General features: G+C 40.8%; 1 protein-coding gene across 2 annotated transcripts; it reads right to left on the bottom strand.

The window, feature by feature from the left end:
- Positions 1–1,450: 1,450 nt before the first annotated feature.
- On the bottom strand, positions 1,451–23,600 carry figla (folliculogenesis specific bHLH transcription factor). Of its 2 annotated transcripts, XM_011479501.2 has the most exons (6): positions 23,292–23,600; positions 22,539–22,685; positions 22,356–22,442; positions 19,580–19,732; positions 4,494–4,540; positions 1,598–1,908 (listed from the first exon to the last, which is right to left on the bottom strand). In XM_011479501.2, exons 1-5 carry the CDS (start codon positions 23,475–23,477, stop codon positions 4,523–4,525), a joined length of 591 nt encoding a protein of 196 aa, XP_011477803.1. In that variant the 5' UTR covers positions 23,478–23,600; the 3' UTR covers positions 1,598–1,908; positions 4,494–4,522.
- Between the last annotated feature and the right edge of the window lie 1,805 nt (positions 23,601–25,405).

The raw sequence follows: 25,405 nt of genomic DNA, 5'->3' as shown, positions 1-25,405 counted from the left end.
ACTTTTGTCTCGTCTAGCCTGCTTTTTATTTTTACCTGAACCTTTTGGAGATCATCCTAGCGTTTTAGGTAAAATAAAAGATTTTAAAAATCTACACAAGCCTTAATTTTTTCCTTCTCAGTGGTTTTCATTAGGAACCCGGACATGCAGAACATTTTGTATATCGGATCACCTGACCTCATAAAGCCATTGAGATCTGCTGTCCTTGAGAGGTTGTGGGGTCTGACTTTTTGAAAAAGTTGCTGAAGTTTGGGGTTAAATGTAGTCAGCAAGATTCTTAAGTTTCCTCATTGGTCCTTTTATTTCCCTTTACTTGTGGAGTATGGCTTGTACTGTGGTTTACTAGAGTCCCAAAGCTAAAGAAATTGTTCTATAACCATTACCAGTCCTGTAAATCACAATTCCTTTAAATTTATGTAGATCACAGCCTGAGGTTCAGGTTTTAAGAATCTTTATGTCCACCTGCCCCAACAGATATGATCAAATTTTTAAAAAATAACTCATTTTTTCCTTCTTCAAACACACGTGAATATTTACAGAAATTCAAGCTTCGCTTCCAACTCTGAACTGTGTTAAGTTGCGTGTCAGGTGCGTTTTTGCCTTCTGTGATGGCAGCATACCCTGCCACACCCACAAACAACATGGCAGTAACTTCGCCCCAGCATTGCACATTTTCCTTTTAATTTTATTATTTCAGATTCTTTATTCTTAAATAAATGCACACATTTCTTTGAGTTAAAATATACATTTATTATCTATTTTCAAATTTTTTTAGCACATGTACATTTGTTTAGTTCACTTATTTTGGTTTGTTTAATTAATGTCACCTGTTTTTTTTGAGTTGCCAGTGCTGAGGGTGTTACTGGTCTCTACTGGTGTGGCTGAGGTTCTACTGCAGGAGCTGTGCTGTGAGGACTGGCAAAGGAGCTCAAGTCTTCACAGCCTTTAAATACTCCAGCCAGGCAATTAGGAAGGCACCATCTACTGAAGCCTCCAGGGGAGAAACTAATGGACTTATTTAATGTTTATTTGCTTGGCTTCTGTTGGTCATTATTCATTTTGTTCCACTTTTTATAATTTTTCTCTTCCACTAAGAGACCAAGTTTTGTGTTTAGTCTTGTCTTTAGTCTTTGTTAAATGTTTGTCTATTCATGTTAGTTCCCCCCCATGTTTCTCAAGTGGTCTGATCAGCCACTACATATGTTCCCCTGTTGTGTCTTTGGTTAGGTCAGTTTGTTTCCGTTACTTGGTCTGTTCAGTTGGTCAAGTTAAAGTTATTGCCTGAGTTAATTATATTTCTGTTGACCTCTTTTAAGGGCCCAGTTTGTTCATCTTTTTACATTTTGAGAAAAATTAAAACTTTCATTTTTGATAAACTTCTGTTGTCCTCATTGGCCGCTCGATCCCTCACACCTTCCATCAAAAGAAAAAATTTAATGAAAACAAAATTCTTAAAGCTTGTTTATTTGATCATTAACTAAACACATTTAGACATTTCTGAATTTAAATTAGATTCAAGTTTTCAAACAGATAATTCATATTGACAACTTAGATCACATTGACCTCAACAAATTGTCACAAATTTGCATCTTTTTCATTGGGGCTTTATGATTACAATTACAAGAAAAATACATAAATTAAGTCATTTCCTCAAATAGAGTACAGCTGAAAGCAAAATGAGAACTCTTAGAGCAGCAGTTCTTTTTAGGTATGTTTACTAGATGCATCAACTTCCAATGTATGTACAACTAAATAATGAAAAAAAAAATTAAAGGTTAGGTTTTAAATCAAGCCATTTTATAATAAGTGTCAAGGAAAAAGAGTGCAAGTCATCAATGTCCAAGATAGCAAGGACATCGGGTCAGTGGTTGGGATGTGCAGTCGGGAGGCGGTGGCTAATTAATCCCTCTGGAAAAGATGAAATGAATATGATCAATAAAATACAAAAATCAATATGAAATGTTCAATAACATTTTCTGACTAGTTCTTTTGTCTCTTGCTGCTATAAAACAAACACTTCCAGATGTTTCTGTGTGTACAAAAAAAAAAAATTTGGACTGCAGTGTAGGAGTTCCCTCACCAGCCTAGGAGTGTGACGACAACCTCATCACCGCGGTTGATTCGGTTATGATCACCGCACTTTTTTTTTTTTAAGTTCTGCATATGGTGCGTGATTGGAACTATAACACATTAATCACATTCACCTTTGCTTATAATTAACTTTTCTGCTAGTCCTGTGTTCAGGCTTCAAGGGTTTCTGGGGGAAACCTTTTATCAGTGTCACAGACACACACTTGTGGGGTTTTAGAAACACACACACACATCTTCATTCTACCACAGAAGTTTCCGTCTCGCGAGGAAATACGACAAATTTACTGCGTTCTAATTATTCATTTCCATTGTATTCATTTCCATTACAAGCTGCGTGCGTTCTTGAGTGCGCGACACGGCCGCCCGCCGGAGGATTTATTTTGGGGGTGTGCGTGCGTGCGTGTGTGTGGGGGGTTACTGTTCTCCTTCACTCTGTTACACCAAACATGAACATGCACTGTTAGATTTCGATGAATATCACTTCATGTTTTGTTTGGGAACCATTTTGTGCAGCGCAAAGTTACGTGTCTTTAGGTTTTCCCCCCCATAGAGGACATTTATAAAACAATTGAAGGTTAGAACGGAATTTCTGTGCATTTTTTAATTTATTGGAAAAAAAAAAAAGCCGTTTGAAAAAGTTGTCAGTTGCGACTGAAATGAAACTGAAATGGGCAGGCCAGTGTCCCTGCTCCACTCCATTCTGATGCATCCGCTTGCAGAGAAATAGATACATGTCTTCATTTTCCTTGTCCAAGCTGACATCTGGCTCAAAACTGTATGGTTGGATAGCTCAAATATTACTCGCTTTTTCTGTTGCCCCCCCCTAATGTTAGGTTGGGGTTGTGAGGGGCTGTCAGCTAGCTTACTTCAGCACCAAGAGTCCCGCCCACAAATTTGTGGCGAGTTTCTGGATAACGCTGCAACACTGTACAAACTTTTGCGGAAAACATTTTGGCTAAAAACAGCAAAATTATAATTAAAGACCACTGGAAATGCCTTTACAACCTATCCAACATGATTGGAGTGGGACTAAACTTTGTGTAGACAGAAGAATCCGGTCAGTAAAAGATTTGCGGTAAACCAGCAGACGTTTTGAGTCACAGCCAAATAAACCAAATAACTTTTTTCCAAATATCTCTAAAAAAATGAGAAGCAGACCTGTAATGCTATACAGTCTATTGAACAAAAACACAATAGAGCTTTATAACTTGGGCTTTTTAAATCTTAACGTTCAACTCTGATCGTCTTTTGATCCATTTTAAAACAAGTGGATGCATTGGAAAGGTGCATAGCAGAAAACTTGTGACTTGCTGTTGTAGCTTCTGTCACACCCACAAGCTTTATCCAACTGCCTTTTTCTGTCTGCTCCTGATTCACAACAACTTGAATAAAGAAATACCCAGAAATGCAATTTTAAGTCTACCGTATTTTCAGGACAACAAGGCGCACATAAAAGTCTTACATTTTCTTCAAACTGTAGGGGGCGCCCTATGAGGCTGTGCACCTAATGTGTAGTTGTGGGACTTGGCAGAGTCCCACAGCATGAAAGAAGACAGCAGTAGAAGACAGCATGAAATCCAACTCAGATTTTCTCCTGCTGCTTTTTTCCACAATGAATGTGTGTGTGCCGAGTTGCCGCATGGCGCACTCCCCCGTTTGCAAAAGGAGGGGGCAGACAGTCAAGTGAGTGTGCGAGTGCACAGTTTGTGTAACTCACAGTAATTTAAAAGAAAGGTTTTCCTCCAAACCCCCCCCACAAAAAAAAAGACTGGTTCTATTAATCCACTCTGGAGGCTCTGAGGGTCCGAACCCCCAAAGGTGTATACGCTGTTGGCCCTGGAGAAGATCTCCCTCGCAGTAAGAAATGTCATTGCAGGAAAGGTTCAACACTAGCATGGATGTTTAACCAGTATGTTGTGTTAACGTGCTTGCACCTAAACACCCGGTGTGCCTTTTTTATGCGTCAAATACCGAAAAATTACCCATAACTGAAACCGTGCTCTATAACCCGGTGTGCCTTGTGGTCGTGAAAATACGGCAACTTTCTTTATATAATTTTTTTTAAAGTTGCTCTGCAGGTTACAGAACAATGAATGTTTAGGGCCGATCAAGTGCATGACTTTACATCATCACTGGGTTGAACACCTTGTAACACTACTCACAATAGGTACAATCCACTAGAGGGCGCCATTAGTGCACTTTTGTACAAATGTTCACTTCAAGAAGCCTGTGTATTTTATGAATAATATCAATTAACCGCTCAGTCAACCCATTTTGACAACCCATTCAGTTTTACTGCTTGCTAATGTGACTTTTTAATATAGAATTGCAACATTTCCATCCTTTCGCTTTGCATTCCTCTGATTCTAGAGAGAGAAAAAACTAGAATTAAAGATTCCAACCTGTCAAGTCCCATTTTGGTCTCATTTTCTCAGCAGGGTTGAGATATCTGCAGAATAAAGCAGGAAATCACTAATGTCAGTTTTTGCATGCTGATTTTCTAATTACAAATAAAAAAATAAAATAAAGAGAAGAATCTGCTCTGAACTGTCAAATCAATACAGCTGATGGCATAATGACACAAATTTGAACAAGAGAAAAGAAAATCATGTCTTGATCTAAACCTCTTCACCTTAAATTACCCAATCAGACAATGAAGTACTTTGGAAGATAATTTCTGCTTTTCAGATGTCGGACAATCAGATGCTTTGTGCTGATTGCAAGTTGTAATTTCAGTGCCTTTCTGCCAGATCATTTATGAAATCAAACATATGTCTGATTATTCTTAGTTTGCCAAAAATTGTAAATGAGGGCCAACCATGTTCCCAGAGCCTGCAGTTAACCTTTTATCCGAATTCTGTACCAATACTGCTTCTGTGTTACACAAATTAAAATATACCAAATTAAGCAGCATGAAGCTAAAGAAAATTCAGATGCATAATTTCCCACCATTACTAAATAGCTTGTTTTGAAAATCTAAATGCTGAGTCTCAGTTTCTAAATGTAAACAAACAAAACACCAGATTTAAATTAAAATGACCACAGGCTTTTTTAAGTTCATTTAATTTCTGGTTATTTTTCCTCCTATTTCACTTCTGAAATAAACAGGCTGAACATCAACAAACATGCACAACCATTATGTGCAATCAACACCTCTGCCACCCAAAGCTGGTCACAGAGGTTAAAAGAAGCAATGTTTTTCCTGCCATTATGATGAAATGCAACTGGGACTTCAAATTACTGCTGCACATAATTCGACACAACATAAAGATAATCATTTCAAAAAAAGAAACAAACGATCTGACAAGTCACAGAATACACAGAGCACAGTGGCCTTGCAAATAGAAACTTTTTTTCTGACACCACAATAGGCGTCATTTAAACTGAACGTTCACAGGTGCTCAAAAAAAGAAATTCAAAAAAGTTGGCTTTTAAAAGTATGATCCTTCTGTACAAGAATAACTCACAATGACCTTTTCTAAAACATACTTTTGGTAAACATAACAGTCAAGACTTTCTATGGTACACTTCCTTGATGCTGGCTTGCTTGTTGGCCTGCAGGAACACCTTTAATGACAAATCCTTTAAAATATTTTAGGATCTTTTCTGTCCTCCAATTACACCCAGCCTATTTAAAGCAAAGCTGGTCCATTCTGTGTCATCTTAAATTCTGTGGCAAAAACAGAAACATACTCATAGCTCTATTTAAATACCAGCTCTGATTATATTTTCATTTTTTTTGTAAAAGTGTGTCCAGTGGTCTTTTAATTATGATTATGCTGTTTTCAGGCAAAAATAAATAAAGATCTGTTGTTCTATTGGACATACCATAGTTTCTGCTGGGCAACCCTAATTCATTAGAAATTAGCCTGAGATGTGGGTGGAACTGCTGGTGCAGGGACAAATGCTACAAGACCATGTTGAAAAAAAAAATCCAAACAATTTTCATTGGAGTGAATCTTTAGGCAGACAGGTTAAAAGGGAAAAGCCCCTCAACTGCTGCTTTTCACCTTCAAGGTGATGCCGCCATTCAAATCCATCCTGCAAATAGACATTACATTTTAAACAAAGTTACATAAGAGCTTTACCACAGACAATTGGGGCTATGCTGCCTTTGAGAGAAATCTCTTAGGGTCATTTCCTAAAATGACAAATTTAACAAAATAAATAAATGTCCCATCTTGTCTGGGTTTCACTCTTTGGATGCTAAGCTTCACAACCAATCCAGTTTTCCAGTCTTTGTGTAAATGTCGTTAAGAAATGCCACTCGCCATGTTATGAAAAGCTGCTATAAACAGAAATAGTAGTGTAATCAAGAGGGAAAAAAAACAGTCCAAATTTCACAGTAAATATTTATAATTATAAAAGGAAAAAAAACAAACAAAAAAGAGCACTTGTGAACCCTTTAATGATGTCTACTATTTATGGAGTCTGCTCTATGACATTCATGTATAGTTTATAGCATTTTATGTCTGCTACGTTCACACTGCAGGCTGAAACGACCCAATTTCCAATTTTTTTGCCCCTATGCAACCTGTATCTGATCTCTTCATGACAGTCTGAATGACACAGAACCGATCTTTTCAAATGCGACCCAGGCCACTTGGGTATGTGGTCCTGAATCCGATACGCATCTGATCTTTTGAAATGCGACCTCCATCTGAACGGCCAGGCTACATGAATCCGACCTGTACATCATTGATACGCTACAAACATAATTCTGCGTTGAAGTAGGCGGGAACGAGAACATAAACATCAACCATGGCGGACGATGCTGCTGAGACCAGTCAGTGGAAGGGAAGCAAGGTCACCGATTTGATTCATATTTGGGGTGACAGCTCTATTCAGGCCAAACTCCAGGGCTCTTATCCCAACCGGGTGGTTTTTGAAAACCTTTCCAGCTAAATGGCTGAGCGTGGTGTTGAACCTTTCCTTCGATTACTTTTTTTTCCCCCTTTCTGACCGTGGTCAGAAACGCAGGAGAGTGAAGGCGGATCCTCCTTCGGGGTTCACTTCCCCATGCGGACCCTCAGATTCTCCAGAGCGGGTTAATAAAGAGTCAATAGCATTTATTCTGGGGGGAGCCTTCTTTTATTATCGTTCTCCTTCCTCCTTAACACACAACATGAATGCGCCCCCAACACACTTCTGCTGCCCCCTCTCACTCCCTCCTGCGCTGCACGCGCTCCCTCCTCTCTCTTACACACACGCGCAAGCGGCCGCAGCACATACACATCCCCATTCCACAACAGTGGGTACAGACGATCCCGGCTCCAATGCCTTCTTAAAATGAGAAGATTGTAATTGTGCTGGCTCCTTTCTGAAAATAAATTTAATACTGCAAAAAGAGCTCAGCTGTTGACAACACTGTTGTTGGCATCCATTGTTAACGTTAGCTACTTCCGCAAACAACTAGTGACGTTCACCGTTGAGTACTCTTCTGCGCATGCGGGTCACTACTTGGTTATTTCATGTTCACACAGGAGATCACCGAAGTTCGCATGTAATTGGAAATGTGAACGGCCTTGCAAAAACAACAAAAAAAAAGTTTTCTATTAAAAAAAAAAAAAAAAAAAAAAACGAATTAAGCATTAAGCCCTGCAGTGTGAAAGTAGCCTAAGAACTAATTCTTCACAATCAGTTTCATTCACCCAGACAGATGGAAGCAGAGCGGCTGTGGCAAGACCATCATCCTTTTTGGCATTTTGAAAAATACAGCTGAAAAGGTGACATTTCAGTTTAACCCACTTTGGAAACCCTCTCCAATCTAAGCTATATAATGCATATTTGTATTCTAGCAACTTCTGCAGTAACCTCTATACGAGACTCCTGATCCATTCATATCCATGTTTGCTTTGAGCACCTCTTTAGCAGAGTTAGGCAAATGCAGTTTGTCCAGCATGTTAAACAGAGGTAATCCATCTCCTTTGATGGAGAGAGGCCGTGTAGAAAATAGAATGATTAAGAATAACATTTTCCCCGGATGAGGCCGAGATGGACTTTTTAAAGCTGGGAACAGAAGGAAATAAACAGACCAGTTGGGTGAATGCAAATACTGAGGGCATTTTAGCCTCCGTATGGAGGAGAATCATTTCAAGGAAGTGATGACTGGACAGAGCGCAAGAACAGACGGCAACACATTATTAATGAGCACAGTTGTCACCCTCAGTAGGAGACTCTGGAGATTTTCTCTTGTTTCCACCCCACTCCGTCCACATTTTCTGAGGCAGAGAGGGACCCAAAAAAAAAAAAAAATGTGATCCTCTTGAGGTTAAGCTGCAATTCAAAAATCTGGGGTGCCAGTCAATTTTAGACACAAGTGCTTAAGCAGCAGAAATTTAATGTGTTTTTTTTAATTTCTATTTGGATCTTAACGTTTAGAATATTTAAAAGAATCCACACTGTGCTACACAACTGCGACACAAAAACCCCGGAACACACTGCTTCAACTTCCACAAAGAGGTTTGTTCTAGCAGCACCAACTGCACTGATCTGCCACAATCATGAATGATTAGAGGATCTTTCATATGAATGAATCCATCAGAAAACTTTGTCTGATATAAAAGGTCCACATAGTGTGGAAAACAAAAGGACATCACTTTAGTTTCGCCTAAATTAATAAACTTGCAGACATGTCAGGGCTCCAGACTAACTTTTTTCACTAGGAGTACTGTGGCCCCTAACTGAAAATTTTAGGGGCACAACCAGAAAATTTAGGGGCGCATAACGTAAATCAACATTCTAACCAAATCTACCAATTTCCACTGTATTACTAATAAATACTTTAATAATAGATGCAGAAATTACAATGTGCTGTTTCAAATTCAGTGTCACATTTTATTCTGCACTTTTGAAGATGCAACAAGAAGGTAAACTGACAGCACCATCACTGTCATGACAGTACAAATAGTAAAGAAAACGGATGGAAATTTATCTTGGTGACACCAAATAGGTGCAGCCAAGATGCACAATAAGTGTGTTTGAGATCACCCAGGTGAACTCAACGCTGCGCAGATCACCTGGTGTGAGACATATTTTTGTTTTTGCTCCAACATCACCTGTCAATCATCACAAAAATATCGCGAGAAAGGGGTGGGAGCAAGGGGCAAACCTACCCGGACACAGCTGGAAACTGAACTGACTGATAGCTGCCCTACAGACTACAAAACAATGCATTATGGGACATGTGTCCTGATGGTTTTTGTAGTGGAGTGATTAATTAAAATAATTTAAAATACCAATTCATTAAAAAAGGCTACATCCATCACAAAACATTAAAACAATCATAACATATATAATAACACAGATCATACTAAGGGGGAGAAGAATATTAAAACTAAATTGAATGTTAAGGACAACTCCAATTTCCTGTTCTCCTTCAGTCTTGCTGCAGATTTGCTTTCATCTCACAGCCCCCCCCGCCTGGTCTCCCCAACGATCCAGGTGAGGTGCCGGTTCATCTCAAACACGTCTATCGTTGCATTTTCCCCACGTATTTTCAGTGTGTCTAAAACTAATGTTTTTGCTCGAGCGTGTTTAAAGTTCAAGCCCCGTTAGCTGTCACGCATGTAAGTGTGGGACATTTATTCTCCTCAGCTGACCCGACTCCCGCGGGAGCGGTGTGCTGCCGTAACGGCCGTGCATAAACCATTTGATGCGCCGCCGTAACCAAAACCTAAACCTTCCTCCGGTTCTGTGCGGCCCAGAGAAAGGTTCAGCACGGACTGCATGTATTTAGAAAATTACGAGCGAATAAATACGTTCTAAAGGAAAGTAAGGAACTCCTTAATGTGGTCCGGGGAGGGGGCTGTCAGGTGTCCTGCTTTCAGGCCCTGTCATTGTCACGCCCCCAAGAGTCATATACCCCACTGTGATTGGTTGCTTTGTCAGCTCCGCGCACGACAATGAAAAAGTGTCATTCATACAAACTGGCGGGCTGCAGTAACATTAAACATTCATATTAAGGCGGGGACCGCAAAATATCATCTTGGGGGCCGCAAATAGCCCGCGGGCCGCGAGTTTGAGACCCCTGCTGTACACTCTGGCACTGGTACACCAGCCGCAGGTCGGAAGAACGAATCAATAGTTCGCTTACCCATAGTTCAGACGCACATATCAGGTTGTGATATTTGTCTCCGTTTCCTTCCCACAGATGTTTACGCGCACTCGATTATCTCTAGGCCCCTCCCCCTACACGCATTTTAGCCACTCACAGTGGCTTTCCCTATTCTTCTCACACGCAGTGGCCGCCTCACAGACAGGCATCACGCGAGTGTGTACGTGCTCGCGTTTCATGAGTATGCGCGAGTGTGTGTGCCTGCCTGCGTCCGTGTGGGCTTGCGTCTCATTGATTATTTCATTGATCATTGACGTGCCCCTTCCACGTTTAATGTATAAAAAATACGAAGGGTGGGGGAGGCAAATTTACTGGTCGCGCATGTGCGACTGGATGTAAAATTCAATCGCACACTCTCAAATTTTGGTCGCAAAATGCGACCAATTGCTCGCAGTCTGGAGCCCTGAATGTATAAATTTTATTTGGCCTGACATTGTGCATTATTAATAGACAGTGGGAAACATTAATATTAGAACCTTTATTTCAACAGTGCCTGCAAGCGTCGGCCTGCCTTTTCGCTGATCTAATGACAAAAACAAAGGGGTTGTTGAATTAATTAATCAGAGCTGAAAAGTAAATCTGAGTCAAACAAATGTACTGAGTAAAAATAAAATAAAAAACAGACTTTACTGAACCTTTGGTCTAAATTCTTTATTCATCCAGATCTATATTTGAGGCAGGCTTTTGTAAGATTTTTCTTTAAAAAAAAAAACTTTACTAAAATCTCTAAAGCAAGGCATGGACAGTCTAAAAAACTTAAAAGCACATCAAAAGCATATAAATGAAAATATCCAAGGACATGGCCAGAGAGTTTTTTTGAGCGAACTAGTCAGAGTGACACCCTAGATGATTATATTCTAAAAGTTACTGCTTAATACAAAACAGATAAATCACCTCCCGAGAGCAACCATTTCTCCAGTGGAAATGCATTTGAGCCTCATCCACAGTGCTCTCTGCTGCCAAGACAAAGTGGTCGCTCCGTGTAACTGCACGTAAAATTCACATCCTTACATATTGTTTACACCAGGGCTGCCCAAGCCTGGTCCTCGAGATCTACCATCTTGCCAGATTTGCAGCTTTCCCTTCTTCCTATTGATTAGCTGACTCAAGTGTGTCCATGTTCTGATTGACTGAGCTCACCTGATCCAGGTAATCATGACCAAGAAGTGCAGGAAGAGCTGGAGAGCAGGCAGGACAGTAGGTTTGAGCAGCACTAGTGTACAAAGCCATTAGAGTGTGTGTGTGTGTGGGGGGGGGGGGGGAAGAGACAAATGTTGCAATTTATATACTTTTGGGTAAAATTACAAATTATGTAGGTTTAAAAAAATAAACCATTCAAATCAAACTGTATGGACAGGATAGAAAAGCTGTGTCTGTAGAATGCTCCAGAAATTTCCCTCTGACTTCAGTCCAGAGAAAAGTGACAGAATGACAAGTAGCAGGCAGAGTAAAATAGAAACACGGGAGCCGAGGATGGGTTGCAGACAGTCAGGATGTAAAAACTACAAATTTGACAGTCCTGATGAAGCCAGCATGCACAGGTGTGGCACAGAAACACTCTGGCACTAACCTGTCTTGGCAAAAACACTCAAAAGTTGTCACCAGGCAGCGTAAAAGACCAAATACATCAGCATGCAGGGCCATGAGCCGCTGGGTTCTGCCAACTTCCACAGAGGCCAGGTTCACTGAACTCAGCATTTACAAGGATGGTTTTCAAAATAAATTGGAGATCAGGTTTTCTCAAAAATCCTTAACTGGACAACAGATCCTAGGCAGTGATGTGGTTGTGACCAGTCTTTCATCCAATGTTGATTTGAAATGTTTTAACACTTAGCTGGGATGTCAGTTTTTCAGTTTCAAACCATTTTAAAAAGAAAAAAGTAGTCCCCAATGACAGTTACAAATAAATAAAGATATATCAATCTCTATCTCCATCTCTCTATATATCTCTATCTATATAGATATATCTATATTTTATGTCTGTCTATCGGAAGCCTCCGTTTCCAAAATCTCCTCTACATGGCCGTGGCCATTGGTGCTAAGCTGAGTAGCTCTGCCCTTGATCTCCCTTTCTGCAAGAGTCTTGCATGAAGGAGGAGTTTGACTCAAGAGGGGGCCACAAATGATGCCACCTGATTCTCAAAAGTTTATCTTTAACGATAAACGGTGAAAAGTGACTTTTGCTTTCAAATCAACACTTTGAACAATGTGCAGAATGACAAAACAAATGTGTGTATCGGACCCTTCTGTTTAATAAATTACACACGAAAAAGAACTTTGATAAGCCCATGAAAAATGCTTTATACTACATTATCATTTAGGTTACATTGCACCAGCAAACAGAAATGACTGTGGCTCAGAACGGATTTGATGCAAGCACATGCAGACTGTTGAATTCACTTACACAGCAAATAAAAAGAAATGCCAGATAGAAAGTGACTTCACACATAATTTTGGCAATACGTGTGGCAGGTGCTGACCTTTATTCTTGGTCGCACAGACCCAGAGGAAGGGTTAAGTTTATCATTGCGATTAGGGTAAAACCACCAGATGGTCTCAGAGTTCGGCTGTTTCTGCAGCTCCCTGCTCCTCCAGGGGATGCATCTAATGCGGAGAAATTCCTCCCACCGTCCAAAAACATGCTTCATAGGTCAATTGGCAACTCTAAATTGTCCAGGGGTGTGAGTGTGAATGGATGTGTGATATGTGGCCCTGCGACAGACTGCTGACCTGTCCAGGGTGTCTCCTCTGCATTCGCCCACAAGTGGCCGGGATGGGCTCAGGCAGCCCAGTGACCCCGAAGGGGAATAAACGGAAGAAGACGAATGAATGAATAATTCAGCTAACATGACTTTCATTTCAAAAACGTGCAGCCAAAAATAAAATCCAGCCTTGGACTCACTTATACGTGCGGGTAGGGCTGCAAGATATGAGGAAAACTTGCGACATGCGATATTAGAGATTAATATTGCGATAACGATAGGGCTGTGACGATAACCGCATCACCGCACTTTTTTTTTAAAAGTTTTTTTTTTTTTTTAAGTTTTTTTTTTGTTTAAGTTTTGCATATGGTGCATGATTGGAACTACAATAAACACATTAAACACATTCATCTTTGCTGATAATTTACGCTCTCTGCAAGTCCTGTGTTCAGACATAAAGGGTTTATATGGGAAACCTTTTATCACTCTTCTCTCGTCGCACCCGCCTGCGCGCGCCCGCGGCTGTCACTGTCTCAGAGAAGCTTGCAGCACGTGCGCCGTTTCAGAAACACACGTCCTCATTCTACAAAAGTTTGTGTCTTGCGAGGAAATACGACAAATTTACTGCGTTCTAATTATTCATTTCCATAACAAGCTGCGTGCGTTCTTGAGTGCGCGACACTGCCGCCCGCCGGAGGATTTTGTGTTGGAGGGGGGAGGGGGGGTATTACTGTTCTCAGTCAGTCTGTAACACCAAACATGAACGCGTGCTGTTAGATTTCCATGAATATCACTACATTTTCTTGTTGGGAACTATTTTGTTAAAAGCAATGTTTCATGTCTGTGTAAACAAAGGCGGAGCATCCTGCCCCATGTTCTTCATGGGTGTCAGGCTTCACGGCTACCGGAGAGGTGACAAAGTGTCTGCAGTCTGTTTATTACTGGGCATAGGGTTGTGCCGATGGACGATATCATCGTCCATCGTGATGGGTGACTGACATCCCGATGGAGAGACCACCATCGTGATGCCACGCCCCCGCCACGTTGCGAGTCAACACCATAAGCCGCGGTTACATGTACAAAATATCTTGAGGGGATCAATGTTCGGAATGGAATCCAACCGTGTAGATGGGCCCAGAAAAATGTTTTCAGAATATAAAAACGTTCACTAAGGTCACACTTTCCGTCGGAATAAATCATTCGCACATGCGCAGTAGGGTTTGAAAACCGGAAGGATATAAATTCCGCCGAGCGGCTTTTTTTTTTTCAAACTTTATTGAATGTAACAATTCAATACAAAACAATGTTAAACAGCGCCGAGCGGCTATATATATTGACATGTCAGCTCGGTAAAATACGAGACGATCTTCTAAACGTGCTTTTAATAATATTACGGTTATTATGAAACACCTGTTCGCTCATCATTTGAATTTTAATCCGTGTGGTCAGTGATTTTTCTGAACGTAGCCTGGATTAGCAGTATGCTTACACGGGCTGACAACATTAGCTTTGGGTGGCGCTGCATGCTGTGAATAACATCAGCTTTTATTTAGTCGGGACACGACTGGAAACACAAATCCACGTGATTGTTTGAATGTTTTCTAAGGACTGAGCGACATTTCTGCTTTGAAGCTCAAACCGCTGTGTGTCTGCTGACGATCCGAGCTGTGCTCAGACACACACTTTAGACCCGGTTCTGATTTCGGTTGCTTGTACCCCTAGAGCTGCGGGACGGATCGCAGTCTTAAATCTCCCACATATACCGCTCATGTACCCCCCCCCCCCCCCCCCCCTTCCCATCAAACACAAAGCTGTAAATCCGCACTCCGCCGGTCCACTTCGCTAGTTAAGTGCGGGAGCAGACTACACTTCTTTTCTATTTTGTTTGTTACTTTTTTTGTTAAAGTCACTTCCCTCAGTTTATACTGGATCATCGCGGATTAGTCATTAGTTGGGAAATAAAATGAAAAAAGCAAAATAACTGAAGGAATTTATATTTTTTGGTAAGTTCATTAGGGTTTTCAGTCTTAAATTTTATTACATTGAAGATAAGTCATTTGCTGAAGTGTGTGCTTTTACATCCTTTGAACCTTGAAGAAGCTTGCTTAAGTTGCATATGTGAGAGCTTTCAGGAATGCAGCTCCAACCTCCAAACCCCTTCAGGAGAAAACGGTCTTTGATCTTCTGAGGCCATTTGGTTGTAGGTCTGACTTGGATCATAAATCAATCATCTCTCAGACTGACTTCATCCCTGGGAACCGCCACAGGCATCTGCTCCCGTGTGGGGAACAAAGGTGTTTTGTCTACTATATGCTAGGTAAATCCGGCCACATGTGGGGGACCACCTAGGGAGCCATTTGGTTGCGGGACCATGTCAGTCTGGGAGGTGACTTCAGACGCGGGAAACGGATGCTGACTCCTAACATGGACTGACAGAAGTAGGCAGGCTCCCTGCCAGCCAATCCGAGCGTCCAGAGGAGGAGTCTGGACGCCATGCTGTGTTACGGAGGAGGAGGCTGAAACCGAGATGTTAAAACAGCTGGACGGAGGAACTTTCGCTGTTCCCAACAGGCTGACACGTTAAGACGTTTGTAATTTGGCGCTGTGTAAGCTCTGAAACTTTGGGAACCCAGATGATCTGTTTTATTTTGTTTTACTCTGTTTTTAGAAATATTGTTAGGGAAATAAATTTGTTAAACTTAATCCGGTCAAATCCCGTGGTTTTCTCCTTCTCGACTTTTTTGAACATGCAACAAGGAAAGTAATCTCAAAGCGACAGATTATATTTCCTACATAACGAATAGCAGTTATATAAGAACGAAAAATGTAAAAATACCCCTCCCCCCCAGGCGATGTCATCGTCCATCCCGATGGTTGACAGCAAACATCGTCAATGGCCAATTTATGGGACATCGCCCAACCCTAACTGGGCAATATCTAATTTTCTGAGAAGATGTCTGTACCAGAGAGCACAGGTGAAGGCTCACATGCAGCTAGAGAGCAGAAGAATCAACACGCAACCCCAACACACGTGTGCGCGCTTCTTCCTCCTAGTCCTACACAAGACGCAGCGCGCGGACACAGTCAATCTACAACACCTACATAGTTAAGTCATTAGTTAGGTATTAGTTAGTTGTTACAGTTATTTGTTAAGAATAGTACGTTTTAATTGTATTCATTTCCGATGCAGCCGCCGGGGGATTTTGTGTTTTTTTTTTGGGGGGGGGGGGGGGGGGGGGGCTGCGGTAAACCGCGACACCGCGCCCCCTGGTGGTTCATCACCGCGGTGATAAAAAATCCGACACCGTCACAGCTCTAGATAACGGTATAATTTGCGGTATATGAACAAATAGAAAAATAACCAAAATCATTCCCATTTCATTGCAACAGTTTAAACTTATACTCCTAATGACCCTCATCGACATAGGTGAAAAAAATCTAACATAATAGGCCTCCATCTGATTGGTAAACAAAGGGAAGGCGTCCATCTGATTTATCAAAGCATAAAGTGATTTATTTGATTCGTTAAATGCGTCAAGCTGCCATAAGATTGTTTTAACACAGTTTGGGTTTACGATTTATTGCGATATTCGCCGTCTTTTGCGATATGCCTATTGCAGTGCTGGATATTGCAATAACGATAAATTTGCGGTAAATTGTGCAGGCCTACATGCGGGAAATGCAGAAATGTGCCATCTTCTCTTCTCCCGCACCTGAGTTTGTGCATGCTGGTCAAGGAGGTTTGTGCATGCACTCTTGGACTGTCCTGACATTACAATGGCTCAGTAATTCAAAAAGAGCGCATTTGCAACAATTTGACAGTGATTTAAAGAGGAGAAATACTCAAATGCAAAAATGAAATGATTTCTTATTAAATTTGTTCTCATAAAAAAAAGTGCCACACTTTCACGTCAAAAACTGGGAAAGAAAAAAAAACGTTTTTCACCAGAGGGTTCTTTAAAAAAAAAAAAAAAAAAGAAAATCATTTGTGAAGCTGAAAAAAGTAGATGGACAGACCAAATATTACTCATTTTGGTTGATGCAGCTGGGAATGAGGAAATTGCCTCTTTTTGGAATCTGCAATGCTTGGCATTTTCTTGGCTTCAAGTTTGGCAGCGGAATATGTGTGTGTGTGTGGGGGGGGGGGGGGGGGGGACCTTGGACATGTGCAATGATCCAAGATCAGATAAATCAAATATTTCCTCCCTTGATTTTTCCTGATTCATGTACTATGAAACTCTTGTGTTCGACTATTTCAGTGGTTTCAAATAACGGCTTAGTTCATCCAGTTAACCGTGGAAAACTGGTTCAGACATTGTTCTAGCAAAGATCTAGATTAAATCATTGGTCTCTCAAAAGAATGGTTGGTGCATTTTGCTCATAAACATTTATTTTTTTGAAGTACAGTAAACCCTTGTTTTTCGCGGGGATTACGTTCCAAAAAGAACCCGTGATAGGCAAAATCCGTGAAGTAGAAACCTTTTACAATTATTATACAATTAAAATACTCTATTATACATTGAAAAGAAAGATCAAACCATTTTACAGGCTCAAGCATTTGTTTCACAAATAAAAGTACTTTAGAAACGTTTTTTTCAACAAATAACTTCTGTACTGTACTGACAAATAATTTTAATCATCAATATGAAGGCTTCAAATTGCAGAGATTAGCCCCGCCCGCCGCGACCTGAGTAATAGGATTAAACTGGAGAAAATTTAAAATGATTATGAAAAAGATACAAAGTACAGTGGGACAAATAGTGACTCAGGTGTATTTCACTGCTCTGCAGACTGAGCCGCTGCATCCTGACTCCACTCTGCAGTGTTTTCTTATTTTGAAGCCTGCGGTGCAGCTGTGTTTGTTCAGGGGAAGAACATAGTGATAGGCAGTTGTTGTCGCTCTTTTTTCTTCTTTGCCAAAAGATTCTTATACACCGACATGCCACCATCAAGAGAATTTGCACGTACATAATGTAAATTTGGCGAGCTGTTTTACGTACGTGCACATATTAAACTGCAACGTTATTGACGCACAGGTAGAGAAGAAGGGGAGTGACTTTTTAGCCAATCACAATGCAGAACTCAATGCACGATGCATATCTATGACATAGCGAAACCGTGAAAAGTAAACCGTGTTATAGCGAGGGATCACTGTATAGCATTTTATTCGTGGCTGCCACTGAAAAGATTTAAACACATTCACAATTGATTAAAATGATATAAATTCCTATTTTATTTTAAGATTATGGTTTTACTTTGTTCACTAGTTATTCCAGTTCAGGCCCGACTTAATTTTAATAAATTTTATTTTGGCCTCAATGAATTCAAAGTCCAATTTAACCCTCCAACACTGGAGATATCGCCAGCAAGACCTACATAACACACCATCTGCCATACTTTTCAACCATTTAGTGTAGGCTGAAATGATTCCTCGAGTTATTCGAGTTAGTCGATTACAAAAATTCATCGAGGCAAAAACTCTGCCTCGAAGCCTCGTTAAATTCCTATGACGCACACTATACGCGGTGCAGGGCTTTGATTGTGTCACACGGACCTTTTGAATTTAGTTGGCGCAATGGCGGAGAATAGATCTATAAATAAACGGCAGAAATTGTCTAAAGAAGGGAACAAGGTGCAGTGTCTCTACTATAAAATAGAGCTGGCATACCACAACAGCACATCTTCCATGATTCAGCAACTGAACAGAAGACATCTGCGCGACCGCTGGAACCCCGACGCCTCTAGGCGCGGAACCCGCGCGTGCCGCCAGCAGCGAGCAAGGGGCGGCGTCAGCCGCTCCGCGCCCCCTCCGCGGCGGCCAGCGCGGGCCGCCTCGGCGGGCGGCGAGAGCCCCTAGCTGCGGTATTCAGGCGTCCGGGCCTGCTTTGAACACTTCACAAAGTAAACGCTTCGGACCCCGCGGGACACTCAGCTAAGAGCATCGAGGGGGCGCCGAGAGGCAGGGGCTGGGACAGGCGGTAGCTCGCCTTTCGGCGGACCGCGAGGCTTCTTTAAGCATTGCAAAAATAACACAAAATATAAACAATGATAATGATCAAATATGTTTTTCTGATTCTTTTATTTTTAATGGCCTTCCATTTTGGTGTTGTGCCACCCTTTCAAAGTCTTCTGTCCCCCCCCCCATACAAAATGTTCTAGCTCCGCCACTTCTCAAGACCAACTTAAAAACACCAAAAGTAACATTTGCATCAGAGCGGATTTTTAAAATCAAATGCTTGTTCATTTTACAACCACATCATTTTCGTTATGCATCATTTGTTTTGGTCGTTCAAAAACACACAAGTCGTTTTATCCGATGACTCGATTAATCGATCGATTAGGTGCTAGATTAGTTGATTACAAAAAGAATCGATAGCTGCAGCCCCAATTTAGTGTGAATCATCTGATTCAGACAGAAAAAAAGTGGCTTTGCATGTTAGCTGTGCACCGCCGATATGCACTTTGTGCCATTTTGTAACACTATTATGGTAAAAAGTTGCACACCGACAAAGCCGTTTTTCTCCACTTCAGAATCCACTAAAACATATGAATTCTGTGGACAATGGAGGTCAAAGGTCCAGTGTTAAAGGATTAAATGATACGTTGTCATTTCATGCAAACAAATTGCACCTTAAAACATCAAGTCCCACGTCTTTAATTGTTTACTTACCGAAGCTTGATCGGGCGCTACTTGGATGATGAACTGGTATGCAGGCATCACACAATGCTGCAACACCAGTCTAGTCATGTCTCCATCCTCTGCTGCAGGTTCTGCTGGCATGGTGAACCCATCCTCCATGTGATCATCTGACAGGTTCAAGAACTGTCAGACAGATAAAAAAACAACAGTTAAATGCTCAGATGTTCAGGAACTGCTAGTTAATTAAGCAAACCAAATAAGTTTTCAGTCAACAAAACCCCCAAAATGCTAATTTGAGGATCCATTTTAGGATTTAAGGGAGTCAAATTCTAAAAGAAAACCAAATAAGAAAGTTGTAAAAATTAAACTTGTTAGAATTTGCCAACAGCTTTTGGAGATCTGCTTTAGTAATAGTGACAACTACACTTGCAGCTTGTTGACCAAAGGAAACAGAAATGACTGCAAGTAATTTGACTTCAGTAATTCCTCTAACAGTGGAAACTCAGAAAAAGATAACAACTAACCCACAGAAATCCTATTACCCATAAGAACCCCTGCTGATGTCACCCATATGGTGACACCAGCATAACAAAAACATCAGAAATGGGTTCTGTGGTCCAAGTAGTCCACATATCTATGTTTAAGAAAAGAAGTGTGTCTGGGTTATATGGGTTGACCTAACTTAAACCTTAAATACTTTATATTTTCTCTCCATAAAAACATAAACTGTCAAAACTATACACGTTTGAAATAAAGTAAAACGACTAAAGATAAAAAATAAAAATAAAAAAGAAAATTTACTCTGATTTCATATAAAAAACTTAAATATACCGAAAGATTTTGCTGTCCATAAAAATATATCCTGTCACAACTACAAAAATTCAAAATGGGTATTTGCTGCATAACAAAACAAATAAAACCTGGATATATGAATAAAATTTGTGCTTTTCTGCAAAATAAAATCAAATTTCTTTGCTCTCGTTGCATTTTACCAGGTGGACGCCTGGCATCATTTGTTGTCAAGTTGGTTTGTGTTTGATGTGAAGTCCTGTATTGTAGAGGTTCATCAGGGAGATGACTGTCTGCTGTTTTGTTAGTTTTCATCACTGAGAGGAGCTTCTCACACAGAAACGTGCGCCCAAACATGCACAAGGATCGGGCTGCATGTAGACGGAGCTGGGGCATTTTTTGCAGGAACGGAGGTGTGGAACTGTGCCGCCCTGAAGGTCGTACTTTGCCTTCGGTGTACCAAAACACTGCAGCTCAATCAGCGCCATCAGAATCCTTACAGGTGCCGTTTCCACATTGATGGCAAGCAGGTTACAAAACAAAATTCATTTTTTGTTCTTCAATGATACTAGAGCGCTGTGTAAACTCCACGTGCTCAGCTTTTCAGCAAAAAGTGTATTTACCATCTGTCTCATAGCACCATCTTATAGTATATTCTTTCATTACAGCCACATTCGCTCCACAGATGACATGCAGGTTTACCGAATGTCAGTAAACATTAATTCTGCCTCCAAAGAGTTTTTAAAGGCTCAGTTTTCAGAATTAACTTCTCTTGTGCTTCGTGGGTCTGGCAAAAGTGTTCAGCAGGGCAGCTGAACAATAGCTGCGTTTACATGGGCAAGGTTATCGGAAAGAACGCCTGATCGGAAAGAAAATGCGTCATGTAAACGCGCCGTTCGGAATACTCTGCCCCGATCAGACTCGTGAGGGAGATGCGGAGAAGGAGCGCTTCGTGGCCCCCGACGCTCACTCAGTCCACTGGCACCTGAGTGAGCAGAGGAGCTGGATTAATAACTTTGTGTCTGAGGGGAGGAGGATGCTTTGTTACGTATGCGTTTTTTTGTTTTGTTATGTGTGTCCCGCCGCTCTGGGTTAGCGGTTGCAGGACTCAGGAGGAACCGCCAGCACAAAGCGGGTTTGGGGAAGCAGAAATAAATGTCGCTCAGTCCTTAGAAACTGTTCAAACAATCACGTGGATTTGTGTTTCCAGTTGTGTCCAGACTAAATAAAGACTGATGTTATTCCCAGACATTTACATGCAGCCAAAATGCAGATTGCAGCGTTTTATGGTCCTGGATTTTGTGTCCATCAGGCTAATGTTGTTAGCCTGTGTTTATAGCCTGTCCTAACCCTTCTTCCCGCTCAATTCTTCCACAAAAAAAAAAAGCACTGACCACACATTAAATAAAACAATGAGCGAACTGGCGCTTCATACTATTCATGACATTAATAAAAGCACGTTTGGAAGATCGTCTCGTATGTTACCGAGCTGCTGCATAAATGTCTGTGGCAGCTGTTTCTTTAGAACGGGACCTATTTCCTCATCCGGGAGTTTTTAACACTACTGTGCATGCCCAAATGATTCATTCCGACCGAAAGTGTGAGCCATGGGAATGTTTGTTCTAATCGGAAAAAGGTTTTCTGATCCCATGTGCACAGGTGAATTTTAACCCGACCATTGATCCGATCAAGATATTCTGCCCATGTAACCGCGGCTACTGATTCTGGGATCTGTAGTGAAAATGATGCCACCATTATATTTCGTCGGGCAGCTGAAGCGCTTTATTATGAGATCTGTAGTAAATATGTTATCAGTGCTACACTTTGCTGAGCCATTAATAATAATAATATAAAATCATCTGGCGGGCCGGATGTAGCCTGCGGGCCTTGACTTTGACACATGTGGTCCAAACGACGGAGCCGAGTTTCCAGGCTAAACCTGATGTAAAGGTGATGCTACTAAGGTACATGTTTGGTTAAAACTACCATTTCAACAGCCACAAATTTAAATACTCACATCGTCCATTCTCCAGAGGTCATTAGCGAAGCCATCCTGCTGACCATAAGTGATTGCATTCTTTAGAAAATCCGTCCCAGTGTTGTTCTACAAGTTGTAAAATGACAGCAGTCAACATTGTATATCAGCGTTGTTGCAGCATTTATTTTGTGATTTGACAGCGGCCCCAGAGGACAGTCTTACATTTTCAGTGTCCCGCAAAACAGCAAGAAGAAGTCGAATGTATTCAGTGGCTGCTTTGAGTGTATCAACTTTACTTGGCTTTTTGTCTGGTTGCATTAGAGGCAGCATGCGCTTCAGTCGGGAGAACATTGTGTTCAAGTTCCTTATCTGTAGAGAAAGTAGGCCCAAATTTTATATCCAGCAGTAACTCGTTGATAACTGCAGAGCCTGGAAATATTGTGCGACACAAAACTTAATCACAAAATCAAATTGATAAGTTTTGAGAATTTCAGAATTATTTAAGATTAACCACAGCTAGTTTTTAATGGAAGAGTATTCACTCAAAAAAGCTGAATTATAAATCTTTTCCAAGTTTAAAATTTTAGGTTTTTTAATACATAAAATAGCAATTAAAAGCTGTAGTGCTTTCCAGTCAAATTGACACCAAGAACACAATGTTTGAACTGAAGCATCTTCAGGAGGCTCAATGCATAGTTGATGGTAGACAGAAGCTCCAAATGCGCGGCATGGTTAGATCGGCTTCTCAAAGAGACCAGGATGAGAAAGGAGGACTGAGAAAAAGGCCAAGTCCCTCCTGGACCCGGAGGGGCTCTGAAGATAATGAAACTACTGTTCCCAAACTTTCTGCACTGACCAATAATGACATTAATTACTGTCATACTACAACAAATATTATATCTGATATTCGCTTTGTTTAATAATGTTTTTTAAATTAGAAATATGGATCATTTTTTGTCTCTAAAATGAACTCACTCTCAGTCTTTCCTTGGCGTTGACCATTTCTCTTTTTTTGACGGTTTCAGTGAAATCCTCGGCGACAAAGTAGAGGCCGTTCCTCTCGCGCTTGTACTTCTCGATGCAGCAGTACAGCGGCAGAGCAGACTCTCCCGTCAGCCTCTTCAGAATGTCGCTCATTAATTCCGCCTCTGGCACCTTCATTTTTTTTTTAAAGACTACGTCCGAATAGAATTACACTTCTTTTCAGATGAACTCTAGCTGTCCGTTTACAAATACCTACATCAGTAGCAGAGCCCTGAGGGCACGAGGAGCACACCTGTGTCATGTTTGTTTGATTAGGCCGCTCACACCACCGGCTCGAGCTGAGGCGTGGTTCAAGGGGGCGGAGTTAAGGGCGTTGCGCTCCGCCCACTGTTTGTGATTCTTCTTCGCCGCAATTGTCTAATTTTCTTTGCATTTTGTAAGTTTCCACGTGCAATATTGCCACCTACCGGATTCGGGAGGGTATCCTGAGATGATTAAATTATGGCTAACCACGTACATTTTTTTAAATTCAGAAGAAGATTAGTTTTTTTGATTTTAGGATATGTACACTCCTGCTTTAAGATACTAACAATTTTGTGCCTTCCTATCTGTCAGATCTCTTAGTTAAGTTTGAACCCGTGTGAACTCCGAAATCCTCTGACTCTAGTCAATTAATCATTCCGACTGTAAAAAGCAAAACCTACATAGAGGCATCTTTTCAGTACTATGGTTCTTGTTTATAGAACAGTCTGCCAGAGGACCTGAGGGCTGCAGAGAGAATAGTTGCTTTTAAGGAAAGGCTAATGTTTTTAAACTGGCTTTTAGCTAATTTTACAATTTTAATAGTTTTTATTTATTTTGTATTTATTAATTTATCCACTATATTAAATTATATGAATTTCTACGGGACTAACAATTCATTTTAATATTCCTTATTTTACATTTTGTGGTTAATTATTTCTTTCTTTTACTAATTATGTTTTTTATTTTTTGTAACGTTTATCTTCATTTTAAATTCCAGAGCTTCCTCAGTTGGATCCTCTCCCTTTGGGGCGGCTGCTGTTCTGCCGCTGCGGCTCAGATGGGAACCTGCATCGCCACCTTGCTGTGGTGTTGATGGGTCCCCACCTGTGATGCTGCATGGCTGTCTATGCAGCTATTCACAGAGAGGAAGGTTCCATATATTAACTTTTACACAAACAATTTTTGTCCATACTCAGCCTCTTTCTCAAATGTTTTTATCCATCATTTAAGGGGTGGGAGGCTTGAATGGGATTAGGGGTTCTGTGTGGGTTGTGGCTAGTTTTTTTTTTTATTGTTGTGCTTGAAGTGACATTCATAAAGTGCTATAGAAATAAAGATTGATTTTATTTATTTCTTTATTTCAGAAAAGCGCTTCTCATACATAGCGTAACTCAAAGCGCTTTAACATTTCGAAAAGAAAAAAAACCCACACACACAATGTTACAATAAAAACCCAACCCACCCTTCACCCTTCCCACTAGCCTCAGGTTAAAACATATGACCCATGACTCCACATACAATGAAACTGATGAAAGTAACTACTAAAAGAAATTTGGTTTGCAAAATAAATCAAATTTGATACACCTGCCTTTGGAGCTTTTATTTTTTTTTTAGAAAAAAATCCAGTCATTTTTATTTTTGGCTACAGCAACAGAAAAGGCAGACTAAACAAAACTGTGATGTGTCGGTTGAGAACGAAACGGCTCTTATCTCATTTAGACCAATTATGAAGAGAAAAAGAAGTAATAACGAGTGAAGGACAGTTAAAAAAAACTTTTCCTAAGAGGAAGAATGCGGCTCTTGTCACTTGCTTTAAAGAGCCAAGCGATTTGTCATCGCACCAGTCGTATCGACAATAACAAAACAATGTCCATAGACAAATTAACATTAGAAGGGTGTAGACATATGAACTCAGCACAAGAAAAAAAATTCTGTTAAGAACCATGTTTTTCAGTGTATAAGTCACAGTTTTTTGCATAGTTTGGCCAGAGATGCAACTTATACCCCAGTAGGACTTTTTTTGTGATAGCAAAAACCACTAGAGGGCGCTGTAGGTGTTTGCATCACTATTTGCTGCTGAC

Source organism: Oryzias latipes, chromosome 9, assembly GCF_002234675.1.
Source record: "Oryzias latipes chromosome 9, ASM223467v1".
Classification (NCBI taxonomy): Eukaryota; Metazoa; Chordata; class Actinopteri; order Beloniformes; family Adrianichthyidae; genus Oryzias; species Oryzias latipes.
Note: the sequence above shows the minus strand (reverse complement) of the source record. Positions and strands in the feature narration are given on the sequence as shown.